The sequence below is a fragment of the Balearica regulorum genome, chromosome 27 (assembly GCF_011004875.1).
Source record: "Balearica regulorum gibbericeps isolate bBalReg1 chromosome 27, bBalReg1.pri, whole genome shotgun sequence".
In the NCBI taxonomy this organism is placed as follows: domain Eukaryota; kingdom Metazoa; phylum Chordata; class Aves; order Gruiformes; family Gruidae; genus Balearica; species Balearica regulorum.
In genome coordinates, this window is record NC_046210.1 from 1,065,071 (window position 1) to 1,082,257 (window position 17,187).

Here is a 17,187-nt window from a genome sequence, read left to right on the forward strand (position 1 = left end):
TTACTAATAAAAAGTTACTGAATTTGTCCATCTCGAGGGGTTTCCCTGGTGGGTTGGGGTTTTTTTTAAACCCCAAACTGGGTCTGGCATCTCGGAAAAAGCATCAGGATGATGGATGATGGGATGAAGGACTGACTGGGGTTCGTCTCCTTTTGGGTCGGCGCATCCCGGTGTCACCCAAATGACCGTCACCTGCCCGCCGGGGGGATGTCCTCGGTTCATCCGGAGCGACGTTCGCCGTTACCATGCCTCTGCTGAAAATATTTCCGATCTCAGCTGTGATGTTAAAATGACTCGGGAGCAAATCGCTGGCTGGATGCCGGCGGACGTGTTGCCCTGTCCGGCTGGAGGAGGAGGAGGATGGGAGGAAGGAGGTGTCTGCGTTAATTAAATCCCCCTCCTGTGTTTTTTGCAGCGACCTGTTGCGTAGCGGTGCCAAGCTCGGCCAGGCAAAGGGGGTTTGTCGCCCGCAGCGCCATCGTGCAAGGTTGGAAATTGAGGGAAAAACGAGTTCCCGGCACCAGTTTATCCTATTTATTCCTGTGGGAGTCGCGTTGCTCGGAGCAAAGGTCGGATCCTGGCGGGCTCTGGCTTGGCGTTGCAATAGGGCTGTCGGCTCACGCGTGGCCTTTTCGGGAGGAGATGAGCTCCAGCAAACATCGCAGGGATGGGAACGCCAGGTCCACGGTTGTATTTTCCACCTGGATGCGGCATCCGTTTTATCTGTCCCTTGTGCCGCCCGGCGTTACGGGGGCCGGGACTCCTTCACTCGCTCCTGCTGCAAATCCTTTTGGAAAACAGTTTTCACCGGGACGCTCCCGGGAAACCTCTGGGACCTTCGAGTTTGTAGAAGTTTTGCTGGCGATTCAGCCGGGAATAGGTTTGGAAAGCTCCAAACCTGGAGCGTCTCCGGAGCATCACCCCGAAGCCCTGGATAGGGAAGGTTTGGGGGGGGAATTTGCTTTCCTGCTCCCCTTTTTCCTCCCCCCCCGCCCCCCCAAATACCCGTGCCCATCATAGCCGAGACCTGCCAGCTCAGGACAGGGGTTGGGAAAGCTGGAGCTGATCCCGGCAGGGCTGGTCCTCTCCAGCCCTGGCTTAGCCCTGGCTTAGCCCTGGCTTAACCCTTTTGCCGGCCCATTCCTGCTGCTTTTCCCATGGGAAAATGCCCCCCCCCCCCCCCCCGGGGCTTGGATTTTGGGGAGAAGCAGGTGACACGGGGGTGCTTATGCAGGATTTAATCCTCGCAAAGCTCCGCGTCCCCAAATTAATGACATCTCCAAATTAATGAGGGCCTCAAATTAACGAAGGCGCCGGGGGGTTTAACAGCAGGAAAATACTGAAGGGGGGGGGGGGGCAAAGTGTGTTTTTGGGGATCCCCTGCTATAGGGGATCCAGCTCCTGCGTGTTGCTGTTCCCACTAACCGTGGGCTGCTGCCTCAGTTTCCCGGCGTGGGGGGGAGACACGGCCGGGTTTTGGGGTCTTGTTACTCAGGTTGGGGTTTCTTTTGGGGGGGGGGAGGGGGGTGTCGCGGCGTGGGGAGGAGGCACCTTCCCTCCGTGTCCGTGTCCGTGTCCGTGTCCGTGTCCGTGTCCGTGTCCGTCCCCCCCCCGCCACCCCCGCTCCTGCGCAGCGGCGGGATCGGCTCGCGGCCCCGCGGGGGGAGCGGGCGGGCGGTGTCGCGCTGCGTGGGGGGGGGGTTACGCGTGGGGGGGGGGGGGGAGTTGCGCGGAGGGGGAAGGAGGAGGAGGAAGAGAAGGAGAAGGAGGAGGAGGAGGAGAAGGAGGAGGAGGGGGGGGAAGAAGAGATGCGCCGGTCAACCCCCCCCCCGGCTGCAGCAGGGCGGCGGTGAGGGAGCGCGGAGGAGAGGGAGACAAGATGGCTTCCTCCTGAGGGCCGGGGCCGAGCCGGGGCCCGGCGGGGGCTGCGAGGGGCAGCGGCGGGGGGAGCGGCGAGGTAAGTACCCCCCCCGCCCCCAAAAAATATACACCCTCCGCACCCCCCCCCCCCACTTCGTGCATCCCTCCCCCCGCAACCCCCCCCCCCGCATCCCCCCCGTGCATCCCCCCCCCCCCCCCCCATGGACGTGCAGCCCCGCGACGGGCTGGGGGGGGGGTGTGGGGGGGTGAAGGGGGTGAAGCTGCGGCCCCCCCCCCCCCCCGCGGTGTTTGCGCGTGTTCTGTGGCTCCGCGGGCGCGGAGGGCAGCGGCGGGCGCGGAGGCGCGGCGGGGCCGGGAGGACAAAGCGGCGGGGCCGGGGGGGGGACGGCGACACACACAGCGCCCGGCCGGGCCCGGCTCTGCCCCCTCCCCTTTGGGGTGATTTTTGACTGTTTTCCCTCTTTTATCCCTTTTCTTTCTCTCCAGCAGCTTGGGGGGGGGGAGGAGCGGATGGGGGTTGGGGGATAAGCCCTAACGTGCACCCCCCATCTTTATCACCCCATTGCTTTTCAGCTTTTTTTTTTTTTAATTATTCTTTTTATTAATCCTCTCTCCTCCGTCCCTTAAATGTGCTGAGCTCAGAGGTACGGTGGGTGATGCTAACAAGGGCGATGAGGCTCCCCTGACGTGACGTCACCCTGACGTAACCCGGCCGCTGGCAGCTGTCATCCCTCGCTGTGACGAGGACACGGGGTCCGGTGGGGTCGGCCCCCCGCTTTTCGTCACGCTGGGAATAACGGGGGTAGGATGGAGGTGGGGAGAAAAGGCGGCTTGTCCTCCTTGGCGGGGGGGCTCATTTGCCATGCAAGGCAGCGATTTCGGTTATCCCGGTGCCAAGAGCGGGGTGGTTTGGCGGCGGGTGGGATGTGACTGGCTGCGGATGCTGGTGGCACCGGGGGACGTCCCCGAGGTCAGAGAGAGTGTGGCGAAGTGCACAGCCGCCCCGAAGTTTTGAGTCCGTGGTGAGTGGCTTTGGCACCACGTGTTTTCGGGGGACGGGGATGCTTCAGATCTCGCACCCAGGATGCGCCCGCGTGTGCGCCTGCTTACCCGCCAACGCCGGAGCCGCCTCCAGAGCCGCGGATGCTTTGCAAGGAAAAAAAAAAAAAAAAAAAAGATCCCGTCGCAGGTGCCGGGGTGCCGGGTACTGCGGGGTGCTGGGATGCGGTGAGTGCCGGTGTGGCACCGAGGTTGCATCATACTGGGGAGGGATGGGCAGCACCGGAGCAGAGTCCTCGCAGGTTGTTATGGTGGCCCCATAAATGAGCCCCGCTCTTGGCCTTTGGCACCTAATTAGCTGTGACGAGGTTTGTTTTTCGGATTGCTGACCCGGACCCTTTATCGCAGGTAATTGTAATTGAAGGGAGAGGCAGCTCAGAGGAGGAGCTGATGGGACCTTGGAAAGGCAAAATGTGTCCCCCCCACTTTGGCCTTTCCTGGTGGGGCTTTGCTGGCCCCGCTGGGGATGGGGACGGTGAAGCTGTGGCGTGGTGCCACTGGGATGTGTGGTTGTGCTGCGGGTCTGAGTCCCAAAAAGCCTTTCCCGGGGTGTTCCTGGTGCTGGCACGCTCGGAGTGAGCTGTCCCCGTGGCACTGTGGTCCCCCGTCCCCTGCCTGTGTGTGCCGGGTTTCCCGGTCCCCTGCCTGCATGTGCTGGGGTCTCTGGTCCCCATCTGTGTGACATCAAGGTCCTAGTCCCCTACCTATGTGTGCCAGGGTCCCATGTCCCTATGGCATCGTGTGTCCCTGTCCCCACAGCACTGGGGTTCCTGACCCCCTGCCTACGTGTGTTGGAGTTCCCCTGTCCCCATCCCCACTGCATCAGGGTCCGTGGTCCCCTGCTCGTGTACGCCAGTGTCCCCATCCCTGTGGCAATGGTGTCCCTTGTCCCGTGCCTGTGCGTGCTGGGGTCCCTGCTCCTTGTTCCTGTAGCGTCGGCGTCCCTGCTCCCCTCCCTGCATGTGCGGGGTCCCTGTCCCCATGCCATCGGGGTCCCTGGTCCCCTGCCTGCATGTGCTGGCATCCCCGATCCCTGTTCCTAGGGCAATAGGGTCACCGTTCCTTGCCTGCGTGCGTCGGGGTCCCCACCGCGTCCCTCCACGTGCGCGCAGGGAGCCTTTCTAATGGGATGGCAGCGAAGGGGCCGGCGCTGAAGCCCACCGTCCCCATGCCCTCGCTGTCCCCACCGCAGCTCGGGATGCGGGCTGGGACGAGAGCAATGCACCCCAAACCCAGCCCTCCTGGGGACCGGTCCCCCCTCTCCCTTCCTCTGCCAGCTCTTTAATCTTGCTGCTTTGAGCTCAATGCAAGAGGGTGCCAGACCATTTTTGAGGATGAAAGAGCTTGCTTTTTTTTTTTATCCCCCCCCTCCGCGGGCCGGCATCCAAGGGGAGATGAAATGAAACGGGAAGAGGCTGGAGGTGAAACAGCTGCGATCGGCTCCGTCCCTGCTCCACATCTGCCCGCCACGCTGCTGCCAGCCCCACAAACCGAGCTCAACCCCAATTTTCTCCTCTGTCCCAGGGCCGAAAGCTCCTTTCCCTGGGAGCCGGGATGCTCAGTGGTGGCGGGACGAGGCTGGCAGCGCGCAGGCAGCGGGTATTGGCAGGCAGGGCTCTGCCGGGTTGTCAGAGGGAGTCGTGTCGTGGGGACAATGCGGCGTGTTTGTTTGCTACAGTTAAAATGGCAGTTCTTAAGGGGAAGAAAAAAAAAAAAAAGAGAAGTGCTTCTGCACATCCAGTCACTGCATCTTTTGATTAAATGAGATTTTGCTGTCGAACAGGGGAGCTGGGGACTGCGAGCTCCCGAGCCTGCAGTTTCCATTGCAGCCGAATGAGGGGGAAAAAAAAAACAACCCCCGAACCACCCCAAGCCCTGAAAACGCTGTTAAAAAAAAAAAAAAAAAGAATTGGAGCAAGTTGTAATTGCTGCAGTTGTCAGTGCGGAGGCTGGGGGATGCTGTGTAATGGCTGGAGGGTTTGTCACTGCGGAGCTGGCGGCTGCTGGTAGCACAGTCCCACTCGCCGCAGCCCCCGGATCCCAGCCTGGCTGAAATGGGTGGAGGAGCATCCCGGGAGCTGTGTGGCCCATTGCAAACCCTGTGTTGGAAGGCAATGGGAGGGAGATGAGCAGCAACAGGGTGAGGGGCTTTAAAGACCCTGAGCCTCTTAGAAACCCCAGTTGGTGTTACAATTAATGCCGCCGCATTAATGCCGTTGCACTTAAACCCATTGCATCTAGCACTGTTGCATTTAAAGCCGTTGCATTTAAAGCTGTTGCACTTAACACCCTTGTGCTTAAAGCTGCACCAATTAAAGCCATTGCAGTTAAGGCCCTTGCACGTAAAGCCACACCAATTAAAGCCATCGCTACAAAAGTGGGGCCGACTTCTCCCACCCACGCCGGTTGCCTTGCCGAGCCTTCCCTGGTCGGGTTGCTGGTGCGAAGGCAGCCGCTGCCTGTGCCTTGCCGGTCCCCGTGCTCCTCACCTGCAGCCGCTGGCAGCCGGTGCTGCCGGCCGGAGCACGCTGCCTGCCCGCACATGGCTTTTTTTAGGTTTACAAACATGACGGCCCCGTGCACGCGCTGCTTCCCCCCCCCTCCTTCCCCGTGAGTCATCAACCCCGTCACCGGGCCGGGGAAGCCGGAGGCGGGCGTCAGCGCATCCCCCGCGGTGTTGATCACCCCAGTGGGGGGAAAAAAAAGCAAAATTAGATTTCCCCCCCCCTTTTTTTTTTATCGTTCCCGTACTTCTTTTGGCAAGCAAGATGGGGAGGATGCGAATGGTGACCGTGGTGGCTGTCCTGGCTCATGGGTGGTCCATGATGGGGTGTTTTCGGAGAGGACCGTGGCACCGGTCGGAAGATGGGAGAGCTGGAAAGCTGCTAGCTTCCTCACCCAGCTAGCAGCCGTGTTTCGATAGTCTTGGATTCAAGGTGATGCCGATCGGTGTGATTTTGGGGATGGGATGAAGTTTCGGGGCAGGGGGGAGGGGGGAAGCTGGTGAGACCCTAAAATGTAGGCAGAGGTGCTGGCAAAAGCCTCGCCTCGCGGCTCCCTGGGGCCTGGCAGTGCCGGTGCCGCGGCTGCCGGTGAGCGTGGAGGTGCTGAAGCCCCCGCGGCTGAGCTCATCGCCGGAGCTGGTTGGCGTCAGGGCTGAGGTGGCTGCAGTGACTCAGCAGCGCCGGTGCTGACTCAGCGGCACCGACCCCAGGGAGGCAGCCGGAATGGGATGGGGGGGCTTTAAATTTTGGGGGAGAAAAAGGGAGGGTTTTTTGTACAGCGTGCTGCAAAATGGTTTTGCTGGTGCCGAGCCGGCGTCCGTGCCGCCGGCCCGCGTTTTCCACCCTGTGCGCCTTCCTCCGACCTTCGGAAAAAGGATTTCATCCAGAGGGGTCACGTTTCCGACCCACCGCGAGATGCTTTTCCCTATGGGGGACGGGCCGTGGTGGTGAAACCAGCTCTGGGTTTGGCAGAGCCGGCGTTTTCCCTGCTCCCAGACGGGGCAGGGCTGGGCTCCCACTCATCTCCTGGCTCCTGCCCGCCAGCCATCGCACCGCCGACTTGTCCGCGCTTGCCGGGCAGGAGGGCGGTGGCGCACACGGTTCTCCTCCTCCTCCTCCTGCTCCACCGAAAGGTCGGGCTGTGCAGCGCGGCGGCGGCGTGAGGAGTCCCCCACGTCCCAGGGGGACACGCTGTGGCATCCCCCAGGTACGATGGGATGGGGTTGGGCTGGCGGGAGCCGAGCATCCATGGGTGCTGGGTGGCACATCCCCAACTTGCACCCAGTGGCCGGGAGGGTGCAGGGACACCCCAACCTGCTCAAACCGAGGAGGGGGGGGCAAAGCCTTGAAAATTGGGGTGCAGTTTGGGTAGTGCATGGGTGTGGGGCGGTTTTCCTTCTCGCTCCCCAAAAACTGGCTTTTCCCCCCCTGGTTTGCAATGCAAAGCAATCAGCAGGGTGGAAATGCCTCCGCCGGGGGAGGTGGTGGGACCAGGCCGGGTCCCCCAGGGGACGCTGGCAGGGGGGCTGCGAAATCTGGCCCAGCCCTGCGGGGGCGGCTGGGCTGGGGCCGGGCGAGGCGAGGCCCCAGGCCTTTCTCCTGCGACCCACACGCTTCCCACTTCCTTCTTCCTTCCCAGGTGGGTCCTTTTTCCTTCCCAACCCTGTCCCTTCCTCCCCATCCCCTTCCCCTTTGTCGCGTTCTTTCCCTTACTCCCCAACCCCATCTTCCTCTTCTTCCCTTCCTTCCCCATCCTCTTTCTCACCTTCTTCCCCTTTCTCCCCATTTCTCCCCATCCCCTTCTTCCTCTTCCTCACTTTCCCCATCCCCTTCCTCATCTCCATCCCCATCTTCTCCATGGCCTTCTTCCCCTTCCATTTCTTCTTCCCCTTCCTCTTCCCCATCTTGCCTTTTTTCCTCTTCTTCCTCTTCCCCTTCCTCCCCATCCCCTTCTTCCCCTTCTTCCTCTTCCCCTTCCTCTTCCCCTTCTTCCCCTTCCTTCCCCAGAGACAAGGCAGGCATCGCTCCCCACCAACCAGTGATTTGGCTTTGCCTAGCCGGCCCTGGCGCCAATCTGGTAGCCGAGTGCCGGCACGAGAGGAGCCAGCTGTGTTTGAGGAAAAAACCGCTCCAAGAAACAAAAATAGCACAGCGTTTTTGGTTTTTTTTTTTTTTTCTTTTTTTCTCTTTCCTCCTCCTTTTCCCTTTCAAGAGCTCGGCTCCCTCCCTGCCCGGCCAGAGCCGGCAGCCTGACGCGGCTCCGTGCCTTGCCAAGCCTTTCCCCCTACCCGCGCCAACTGGCAGCTCCCGGCTCGGCTCCACGCCGCGGTGGGAAGGCGTGCCATAGTGGGAATGTACGCCGTGGTTTGGCCGCAGCCGCTTGCTTCCCAAAAGTTGTTCTGGTGGGAGCATCCGCCGGGGCATCGCTCGCCTGTCCCCAGTGCTGAGCATCCTTTTCCCCGAGCATCCCTGCTCCGAGCATTCCCGCCACGACCGTCCGTACCCCGAGCATCCTGATCCCGAGGGTCCCTGCCCCAAGCATTCCCACCCTGAGCATCCCTTCTGCGGCCCCTCCAAAAGGGAACCCCCCCTTTTCCTGAAGGAAATGAGGAGGATGGAGATGGGAATAAATTCTTTTCCACCTGGAAAAAAGATCCCCCGTCTCTCTTGGAAGCTCCTTGGTGCTGGCGGGATGTCGGTGTGGGAGCGAGGAGCGGGACTATATCGTGTTTAACTGGCTCGTCGTACGCTGGTGAGAAGGAAAAGGAGGTGAAATAATTGCCCCAGTGCCATCGGGAGAGGGGTTACGGCTACAGCGGTCCCCGAAAGTGCTCTTGGGGCTGGTGTAAAGCAGAGCCGTGCTTCCCGCGGCGTAAATCAGCTCAGCTCCCTCGGCATCGGTGCTATTCCGGCTTTTCTCCGGGCTAAATGAGGACAGGAGCGAGCAGCTCAGACCCAGCGCTGGGGTCAGCTGGGGCCATGGAAACAGCTTGGAAAACAAGGCGGGAGAGGCAGCCGCAGCCGCCCGCGGCGCCGGGAGGCAGCAGGGCCGTGAGCCGGCGCGGTGGGTACCCCCGGGCAGGGGGGAGCCGGGGGGGTGAGCTGGGGGGCTATCGTGGGTCCGGCTCAGCGTTTGGGCTTTGTAGTTTTCCTTTATTTTCCATTTTTCGGGGTGTTGAGTGTGGATTTAGGGCACCTGTGCCGTTTGGCTCCTCTCCGGCATGCTCCCCCGGCACCTGGGGATGGTGGTGGTGGTTTGGGACCGGGAGAGGGTTTTTCCCGTCTCGGGGTCAGTGCCCCCCGTGGGAGCATCAGTCCTCAGGGGACTGTGTGTGATTTCGACAGCATCTCCTTCCCCAGCAAAGCCCTTTGCTGGCACCGGCCAGGCGGTTTGTTATTGTAGGGTCTCCCGTGCTCGGGGATGCTGGGGCCTTACCCCCCACGGTGCCCCCCAACCCGCCGTCCCGGTGGAGGATCCCCGGGGCTGTTGCCAGAGGAGGAAAACCACAAGCCGAGTGCCGGGGCTGGCCGGGCTCCACCGGCGCGGCGTGGGGCCGGCAGCCAAGCTGCCTCCTGCCTCTTGGCCGGCCCGTGCCGCTGGCTGGCAGCGGCACCCGCTGACCTCCCAAACACCCCACCGTGCCCTTGCCGCAGCCCCGGCACGCGGCGTTGCGCGTCCGTCCCCCCCCGCTGCCCAGATGCCACTGGGAAGGACTCGGCATTCCCACCGTTGCGGTCTAGCCTTCCTCTGCTTTCCTCCGCCTCCCAAATTCTGCGCTTTTAATAAAACTTGAGCATTTTTTTTTTTTGCAGCAGGATGACACCAAGCAGCGTCTTCCAAGCCGCTTTGCATGCACCGAGTTGCCCCGTTCTCTGCAGCTGAGCCGTTTGGCTCCTGCCAAGGAATTTAATACCTCCCCCCCCAAAATATTTATACGGGGGAATTTATGGGGCCCCGGTGGGGGCGAGTGGGTGTTTTTGGAGGGTGAGGGATGTAAAACCTGTTTCCCCTGTTGGCTTTGGGGGGGGTGGGGTGTTGGTTTGTTTTTCTTACAGCCCAGCAGGGAGATTGAAGGTAATAATTTGAAATCTAGATATATAGACTACAGGATATATAGACTGCTGGCCATATAGGGTTGTTGGATGTATAGGTTGCTGAATATAGAGAACTTGGGTATTTAGCTCTGCTGGACATATAGGTCTGCTGGATATATGGGACTGCTGAATATATAAGTTGCTGAATATATGAGGTTACTGGGTAGGCAGGTTGTTGGCTATATAGGCCTGCTGGATGTATAAGGCTGGTGGGTATATAGGGTTGTTGGCTATATAGGGCTGCTGGATGTATAAGGCTGGTGGATATATAGGGTTGTTGGCTATATAGGGCTGCTGGATGTATAAGGCTGGTGGATATATAGGGTTGTTGGCTATATAGGGCTGCTGGATGTATAAGATTGCTGATTATCTAGGGCTGCTGGATATATAGGGCTGTTGAATATATAAGATTTCTGGATATATAGGGTTGCTGATTATATAGGGTTGTTGGATATATAGGGTTGTTAGATATCTAAGATTGCTGAATACGCAGGTTGCTGGATATATGGGTCACTGGGATCTGTAGGGCAGCGGGATCTATAGGGTAGCAGGATCTATAGGGTAGCAGGATCTATAGGGCTGCTGCTGGCGGGGGCTGTGGTTCCCCGCCGGAGCCAGCAGAGCTACAGCCGTCCCTCCCCGCCAGCTTGTGGGGCTGGGGTCCCCCCCCCGTGTTCCCCCACGGGGTGTCGAGATGCCTTTCGGGGCCCGGCCAGCGCCGGCGGGCTGTGGGGGCCGGCGTGGGGCCCTCCACCGTCCGTCCGTCCCTACGTGCGTGCGGCGCCGGGACTAATGGCTCCTCCAGCTGGTTTTGCAGGGGGCGGGGAGGGCCGGGGCGGCTGAGGCTTGAACAACTCGTTTCGTCTTTCCTCCCCGGACGGTCCCGCCGTCGCCTCCGGCTTCGCCTCCCGCCCCGCACACGTAAGTGCCGCCCGACCAGAGCCGTACCCGAATCCGGCACCGTGCCCCCGCCGGGGCTCCCCCCTGGCACTCGCTGGGTTATAAACGGCTCCGGACTGTTCCCAGGGAGCGCAGCCCAGGCTGGAAACCCTCCAAGCCGGGCTCTGCGTGTGTGGTTATTTTTTTTTTTTTTTTTTTTCCTCCCTTCCTTCTGTTGAAGGCATTTAAAAGTGTGTGGGGGAAAAGGAAATAAAAAAAAGAGGAAAAACAGATTAAAAAAAAAAAAATTTCATCCTCAGGGGGATTTTTCCCCTTTTATAGCACCCAGAGGGTGCAGAAGGGACCATGCAGGAGCTGAGCAGCTGAGCTAACCTGAACCGAAGTGCTTGGTTTTCTCTTTATTTTCATTTATTTCCCTCCCCCTCTCCCCAGCTTTTATTCTTTCCTGGGGTGAATGGAAGGAGGTTTGGGCCGGCAGCGCTTTTTCTGGGCCAAGGCATGGAGGAATAAGTGCCCACGGCAGTGATGGAGGGATTTCTGTGGATGCTGCCAGAGTGAATCGGGATTGAGGGGTGGGATTGGTTTTTGGGGACAATCTACGAGGGCTTTCCATGTCCCAGCCCATGGGGCTAGGAACAAAAGGAGCTGGATGGGAGAGCCAGGAAAAAAAAAAAAATATATTTTTTATATCTATTTATATATATTTATTTTTCCCCAGTGATTTGGGGAAGGTTGTAGCTCTTGGATTAACCCTTTAGGAGCAGCGGGGGATTGCTCGCTCCCACCTCGCCTTTGCAGGGTGAACAATTTTTTCCTGCATCCCCGGCCTGGGTCGATAACGTTGTTTATGGGATGGAGCAGCCCAAGATGCCACCCCGGCCCAGCGGCTGGTTTTCGGGGCTTCCCCTGCCCTTACCCAGCAGGTTTCCCTCCCTACCCTGGGTAAACCCTTGGGGCTCACATCCTCTCCCCACCCAGAGCAGAACAAGTTTCATATCATGTCTCCGGGCTGGCATCGGCGCTGTGACGCCAGGGACACTTCAGGGCACGAGCGTGTCCCCCCCACCCCGCAGACTTGGAGGGTGCCTGGGGCATTTTTCTCCCTGCTACTTGGGAAAAACCCTTTTGGCTGGGGGAGAGGAGGAGGAAGCTGACAGCGTAGGAAGGATGGGCGAGGCTGTTTCTGCCTTGGTTTGCAAAGGAGAGCGGAGGCGGCGTGTTGTCCCCACCCTGCCCGGGTTGCCGTTTTGCCGGTGCGCGGCACAAACCGGTGGCGAAGCACTTGCTCCCCGGACCTGATGGACCAGTCCCATCGCTTGCGGCTCCTTCGCTTGGCCCCGGGAATGCTGCGAGGGGACTGAAGCTGGAGCCCCTGTAAAGCTGCGGCAGCGTCAGGGTGAACCCTGTGCCGGAGCGGGGCCGTGGTGATTTGCACCGGCGCTGTGCTCCCCTGGGAGTTTTCAGCCCTGGGGGAGGGGGGATTTTTGGGATATAATCATGCCGGGAGTGGTTCCTGCTCCGTTTTGCCGGGGTATCGCCGCAGTCAGCAGCGTGCTTATCTCCGGCATATAAATCAGCCTTGCTCAAGCGTGTGGCTTCGCTCACCCTCTCACCCTGAAGGATGCCCGTGCTGAAGCCGCGGTGCTGGTGGCTGAAGGGTTAAACGCAGCCCCACCACCACCAGCCACACACTGACAGCTTGCTTGCACACGGAGCAGTAATTCGGGGTCTCGGGGTGAGTCTGGGCTGCAGATCCTTCCAGTGAGCCGGTGCCGGCACTGTCTGGAGGCAGGAAGCTCTGCCCGCAACCTCTGCTTGCTTTGTCATATTTTTTTCCAGCGAGCTTTGCTGTATTTTTAGCTTGCAGGAAGCTCCCCCCCAGTTATCGGCAAACTGTTCAACACACTGCCAGAGCCTGGCACCCCTGGCTGCCACAGCACTAAAATCCCTGATGCCGAGGGGGAGAGAGTCATAGAGCACAGAAAGAACCCCCCCATCCCTGGCAAAACCCCTTGGAGGGTCTTAACCAGGGCGCATGAGCGCAGACGCCAGGGTGACGGGCTCCCTGGGTGCCGCCGCCTTGCGTCAGTATGGGCAGCTCTAACGGTTTTGGTCTCTTCGTGGCACGCGGCCGGTTTTCTGGACGCCGGTGCTGTAGCTTGGTGTTGCCGGGAGCCCTGGCCAGCCGTGCTGATACAGACGCTGGGTTATTCGAGGTAAAAGCACCCCCCCTGGCACCGGTGTAGCCAACTCGGCGGCTTCCTGCCGTGCCACGGCCCCCCGGCAAAGGACGGCTGCTCCCAGCCAGGATGTTTTCTTCGGGTACAGGTCCAGAAAAAAACCCCTTTTCTCCCTGTGCTGCTTCCTGCACCAGTGCAAACCATGTCGCCAGAGCTGGGGACGCCCTCCCCGGCCCACCCCGCTGCATCTCACCCTTGGCGGGCGATGGAAATCCCGAACCGTCCCATGAGCAATTTCGAAAGTGGGTGGTGGGGTGGAGACGTGGGTGGCGCGGGGCCGGCGCGGTGAAAACCGGCCAGTTTTCGAACCAAGCTGCTCCTTACGCAGCTGGGCAAAACCTGCGTGGTTTAGCTGGCGGCGATAATTTTTTCGAGTGGCTCATCTGCGTCTTCATCACCCGGGTCAGACAAAGAGATGGGGAAAGGGGGAATAAAAAAAAAAAAAAAAGAGGGAGGAAGTAGGCTGGAGGATGATGGCATGTGTGTCATGGTGAGGGATGCTCACGTCTCTCCTCTCTCCCTCCTCACAGACAGGTTCGGCGGGCAACCCGGTTGATGGACCCAGCAGAAGCCAAATGGAAGAAGGGCCAATTAATTATGTCGAAGAAAGGCGGCTGAATGAGGGCAGTGGGCTCAACCTGGCAAATGGGGGCCGGCCGGAGGCGGGGGACACCGCGCTGATGGAGCCCAGCAGCTGGTCGCCGGGCCAGCTGCCCGCCGCTGGTAAAGCCCACTTGGAAGACGTCAGGAACCTGGTGGCCTTTTCAGCGGTGGCCGAAGCCGTCTCCTCCTACCGGCTACCGCCCCCGGGTTCGCCGTCGCTGCTGTACGAGAAGTTCGACTCGGAGATGAGCCGGGGTGGGCTGAGCGTGGCGGATGGTGTGCCGCGAGGGGAGGACCTGCACGCCCTGAAGGCTGCCCTGGCTTTGGCCAAGCACGGTGTGAAGCCCCCGAACTGCAACTGTGACGGCCCCGAGTGCCCCGATTACCTGGAATGGCTGGAGCAGAAGATCAAGACGGCTCTTGGCGAAGAGCCGGCATCACCGCGGCCCCGTGCCGCTGCCGCCAACCCCCCACCGCCCCCCCAGGAAGGTGCTATCGACCCCCAGCCGGTGCCTGAGACCGTCGAGCCGTGCCCGCCCGACGGCCTCCCCTTTTCCCAAAGCGCGCTGACCATTGCTAAGGAGAAGAACATCAGCCTGCAGACCGCCATAGCCATCGAAGCCCTGACGCAGCTCTCGGCCGCTCTCCCCCAGCCCGCCGGCAACAGCCAGCCCCCTGCCCCACCGCCCCCGCCACCCCCCGCCACCCCCTTTGGCCCCGGCCCCCTCACCCCGCCGGGGGCTGCATGGCAGCGAGGGGACGAACCCCGTTATCTGCCAGAGCCAGGAGCAGCACCGGAACCGTTTTTCGGTGCGGCGCCTCCCCAGGGGGGCTTCGCAGCAGCGTGGGGGCTGGAGGCCGAGGGGGCGGCGGGGGCTGGAGACCCCATGGCAGAGCTGGAGCAGCTGCTGGGTAACGCCGACGACTACATCAAAGCGGCTTTCAAGAGACCCGAACCGACGGCCGGAAAAGCAACCATGCCTAAAACAGAGCCCCCCGAACGAGCGCCCAGCAAAGAAGCGCCGGGCGGCCCCCGTTTGCCGCTGGCACCGCCGGAGCCTGACCTGCACAAGAAGACGCAGCTGGTCCTGCAGCAGCATCTCCACCACAAGCGCAGCCTCTTCCTTGAGCAAAGCCTGGCAGCGGCAGCCCCCCCGGATCGGCCGAGCGGCTGGTGGGCTCCCGGTGCCGCGGCCGTGCCCCCCAAGCCTTTTGAAAAGCAGGCCAAAGAGAAGAAGAAGAAAATGCCGCCCGAAAAGCCCCCCCCGGCCAAACCGCTCCGTAAGCAAGTGCAGATCAAGAAGGCAAAGCAGAAGGACTCGCAGCCCCTCTTCCTGCCCCTCTGGCAGATCAGCCTGGAGGGGTTTCGGGCACGCGCCGAACCCCCCGCCGAAGAGATGCAAACCGGCCCGCCGCCGCCTGCCTTCCCGCTCCAGCCTCTTGCACTACCCCTGCCCGCCGCTCGCCCCCCGCCGCCGACCCCCCTCAACGGCGGCCCCCCGGCTCCCGACTCTCAGGAAAGGGGTGCCCCCGGGGGGGGCCCCCAAATTCACCCGGTGCCAGTGGGCTCGACCGGCTCAGAGGAAACAGTGGCCGCCCCCTCACCGGCCGCCCCGGCTCCCATTGTGGTGGATGACAAGCTGGAAGAGCTCATCCGGCAATTTGAAGCTGAATTCGGGGAGAATTTCAACCTGCAGCCCCCCAAGACGCCCTCCCCGCTCGCCCCCAGGGCCACCGAGCTGCCGGGGGGGCCGGCGCCAGCCCCACAAGTGCCCCCCGCTGCCGCTGCCCCGGCTTCGAGCAGCGCTCCCCAAGCCGAACCCAAAAGCTTTTCATTCTCACCGGGGAAGGGGTCACTTTTGGAGCCCCCCTTCACTGCCCGCTCCCCCAAACAGATCAAAATCGAATCTTCTGGTGCTATCACCGTGGTTTCCACCACGTGCTTTTACTCTGAGGAAAGCCAAAACCCCGACGCGGATGATGCTGACGGGACGCCTACCAAGGACGAGGTGCCGCTGACACCGACCTTGAGCGGTTTTTTGGAGTCGCCGCTGAAATACCTGGACACGCCGACCAAAAGCCTCCTGGACACCCCGGCCAAGCGGGCGCAAGCGGAGTTCCCCACCTGCGACTGTGTCGGTGAGCAAGTGGCTGTGCCGGGGGGATTACCGGGGTGGCGGCGAGCCCCTGGAGCGGTATATTGGGGGTATGCGTCCTCCCCGATGCTGTGGAGCTCGCCTTTGCTTTCTCTTTACCTGTCTTTTTTTTTTACGGTTTTACCGCCACGTCGCCGCAGGGGATGGTGCCGACGGTGACCTGGCTGTGCCGACGGCGACCTGGCTGTGCCGGCGTGGGTTGGAAGAGCAGTAAAACCAAAGGGCTGTTGGGTTTTTGCCTCCGCTTAACCGCTCAGCTAAATCCCACAGAGGGGCCCATGGTTGCCCCAGCACTGAAACCTGCCTAAATCCCAGCTCACCGGGTTATTCCTGCTGTTTTAAGCCAAATGAGCTGGTTTTGAGTAATCCAAACTTGGGCTCGGCACGCGTGCTTATGCCCAGAGCCATATTTACTGCCAGGACACTGGGTTGTTCAGTGGCCGATCCATTGGGATGCATTGAAAAGGCACCAAAGTCTTGGATTTGGGGTTGGGGTTTTTTTGTGTGTTTTCTTTTTGGTGTGTGTTGGCATTTGTTAGACTTTGCAGCAAGCGCTAGAGATTTCCCACCTGGTCCCTGCGGTCCAACTCCATCCGAACATTGGGAGCAGGATCTTCCCTCCCCAAAATTTAGGCTGGAGCTCTCCTTTGGGAAGAGCAGGGTGAGGATTTGGGGCATCCAGCTGGAAAAACGAACCCCCGTGCCGCTGGGAGAGGTGGCCTTGGGCCAAGTGCAAGCTACACTTTATTAGCGGGGCTTATGATTATTTATTTATTTGCTCGTAAATGGCAGCGGTAATTAGCCCAAATGGCACCGAGTGAGTGAAAGGCTTTTCTGGAGCCGCTCGAACCAATCTTGGAGTTTAGCCCCGCAGTGCCAGGAAAAGATTGGGGTTGCTTTTTCTTTTGCAGTGTGGTTTAGGGGTTGGGAGAGGGGGGGATTTCCCCCCCCCCCCCCGCCACCTCTCTCCATTTTCTCAAGGAAAAGCTGTGAGAGAAAGCAATTAAGTAGGAGTCGGGGCTTGGTGCTTTATTAGGTGCCTGTGCTGTTAGACGCTGTAATAAAATCAGCCTTCGCTGCGTGTCCCGTATTGATCTCAGTCTGGACAGCTGCAGCCCAGCTGAGCCCGGCTTTCTCCTTGCGCTGGCGCCCAGCCAGTTAGACATGACGGGAATGAAAATCAGGGTGATGAGAGCAGAGGGATGGAAAGATGGGATCAGACCCAGCCGTAGTGCCGGATGCGTCCCACCCGGCAGCATTCGAGCATCCCTGCGTGCTGGGGATTGACCCCTGTGCCGCCGCGGTTGCCCAAAGCGCCCTGTGCTTCCCACGCCCGCACCTTCCTGCCCTAAAAGCCCCAAGGGGTTTGCTGCTGCTGGGGGTGTGTTGCTTGCAGGGCTGTAGCTCCAGCATCCTCCTCCCGTAGCCCCAGCATCCTTCCGCCTCTCCCCTGCGCAGCAGCTCAGTCCTTGCATGGGTTCAGCCAGCTCAGGGCATCCCGTGAGCATCCTCAAATCCTCCAGGCAAGCCTAAAAGCAGGCAGCAGCAGTTTTCAGTCTCCAAATCATCCCGTGATGGTTTTGGCAGCAGCCAGCCGGTCCCAGTGAGCCGGGCCAGACAGGTGCCCAGGGTGGGAGCCAGCAGGGGGGCCGGTGGGGTTTGTGTGCCGAATCGCCTGCCGCCGCTAATCGCTTCTTCTCAGCAGAGCTCATCAAAATGCACCGTGCTCGGGCAGCCGGCACAAATCCC

At 60.7% G+C, this 17,187-nt stretch overlaps 1 protein-coding gene across 5 annotated transcripts in view; it reads left to right on the forward strand.

Annotated features, from left to right (window-relative positions):
• TET3 (tet methylcytosine dioxygenase 3) overlaps positions 1-17,187 on the forward strand; it is a 28,341-nt gene that overhangs the window by 3,111 nt on the left and 8,043 nt on the right. For 2 of the 5 annotated variants that reach the window (XM_075736438.1, XM_075736439.1), the window contains one exon: positions 13,210-15,421. In XM_075736438.1, coding sequence (XP_075592553.1) covers positions 13,210-15,421 — 2,212 coding nt within the window. Of the gene's footprint in view, positions 1-1,743; positions 1,958-2,776; positions 2,904-5,779; positions 5,877-13,209; positions 15,422-17,187 lie in introns of those variants that run through there. The other 3 variants (XM_075736440.1, XM_075736443.1, XM_075736441.1) reach the window with 3 other exon arrangements.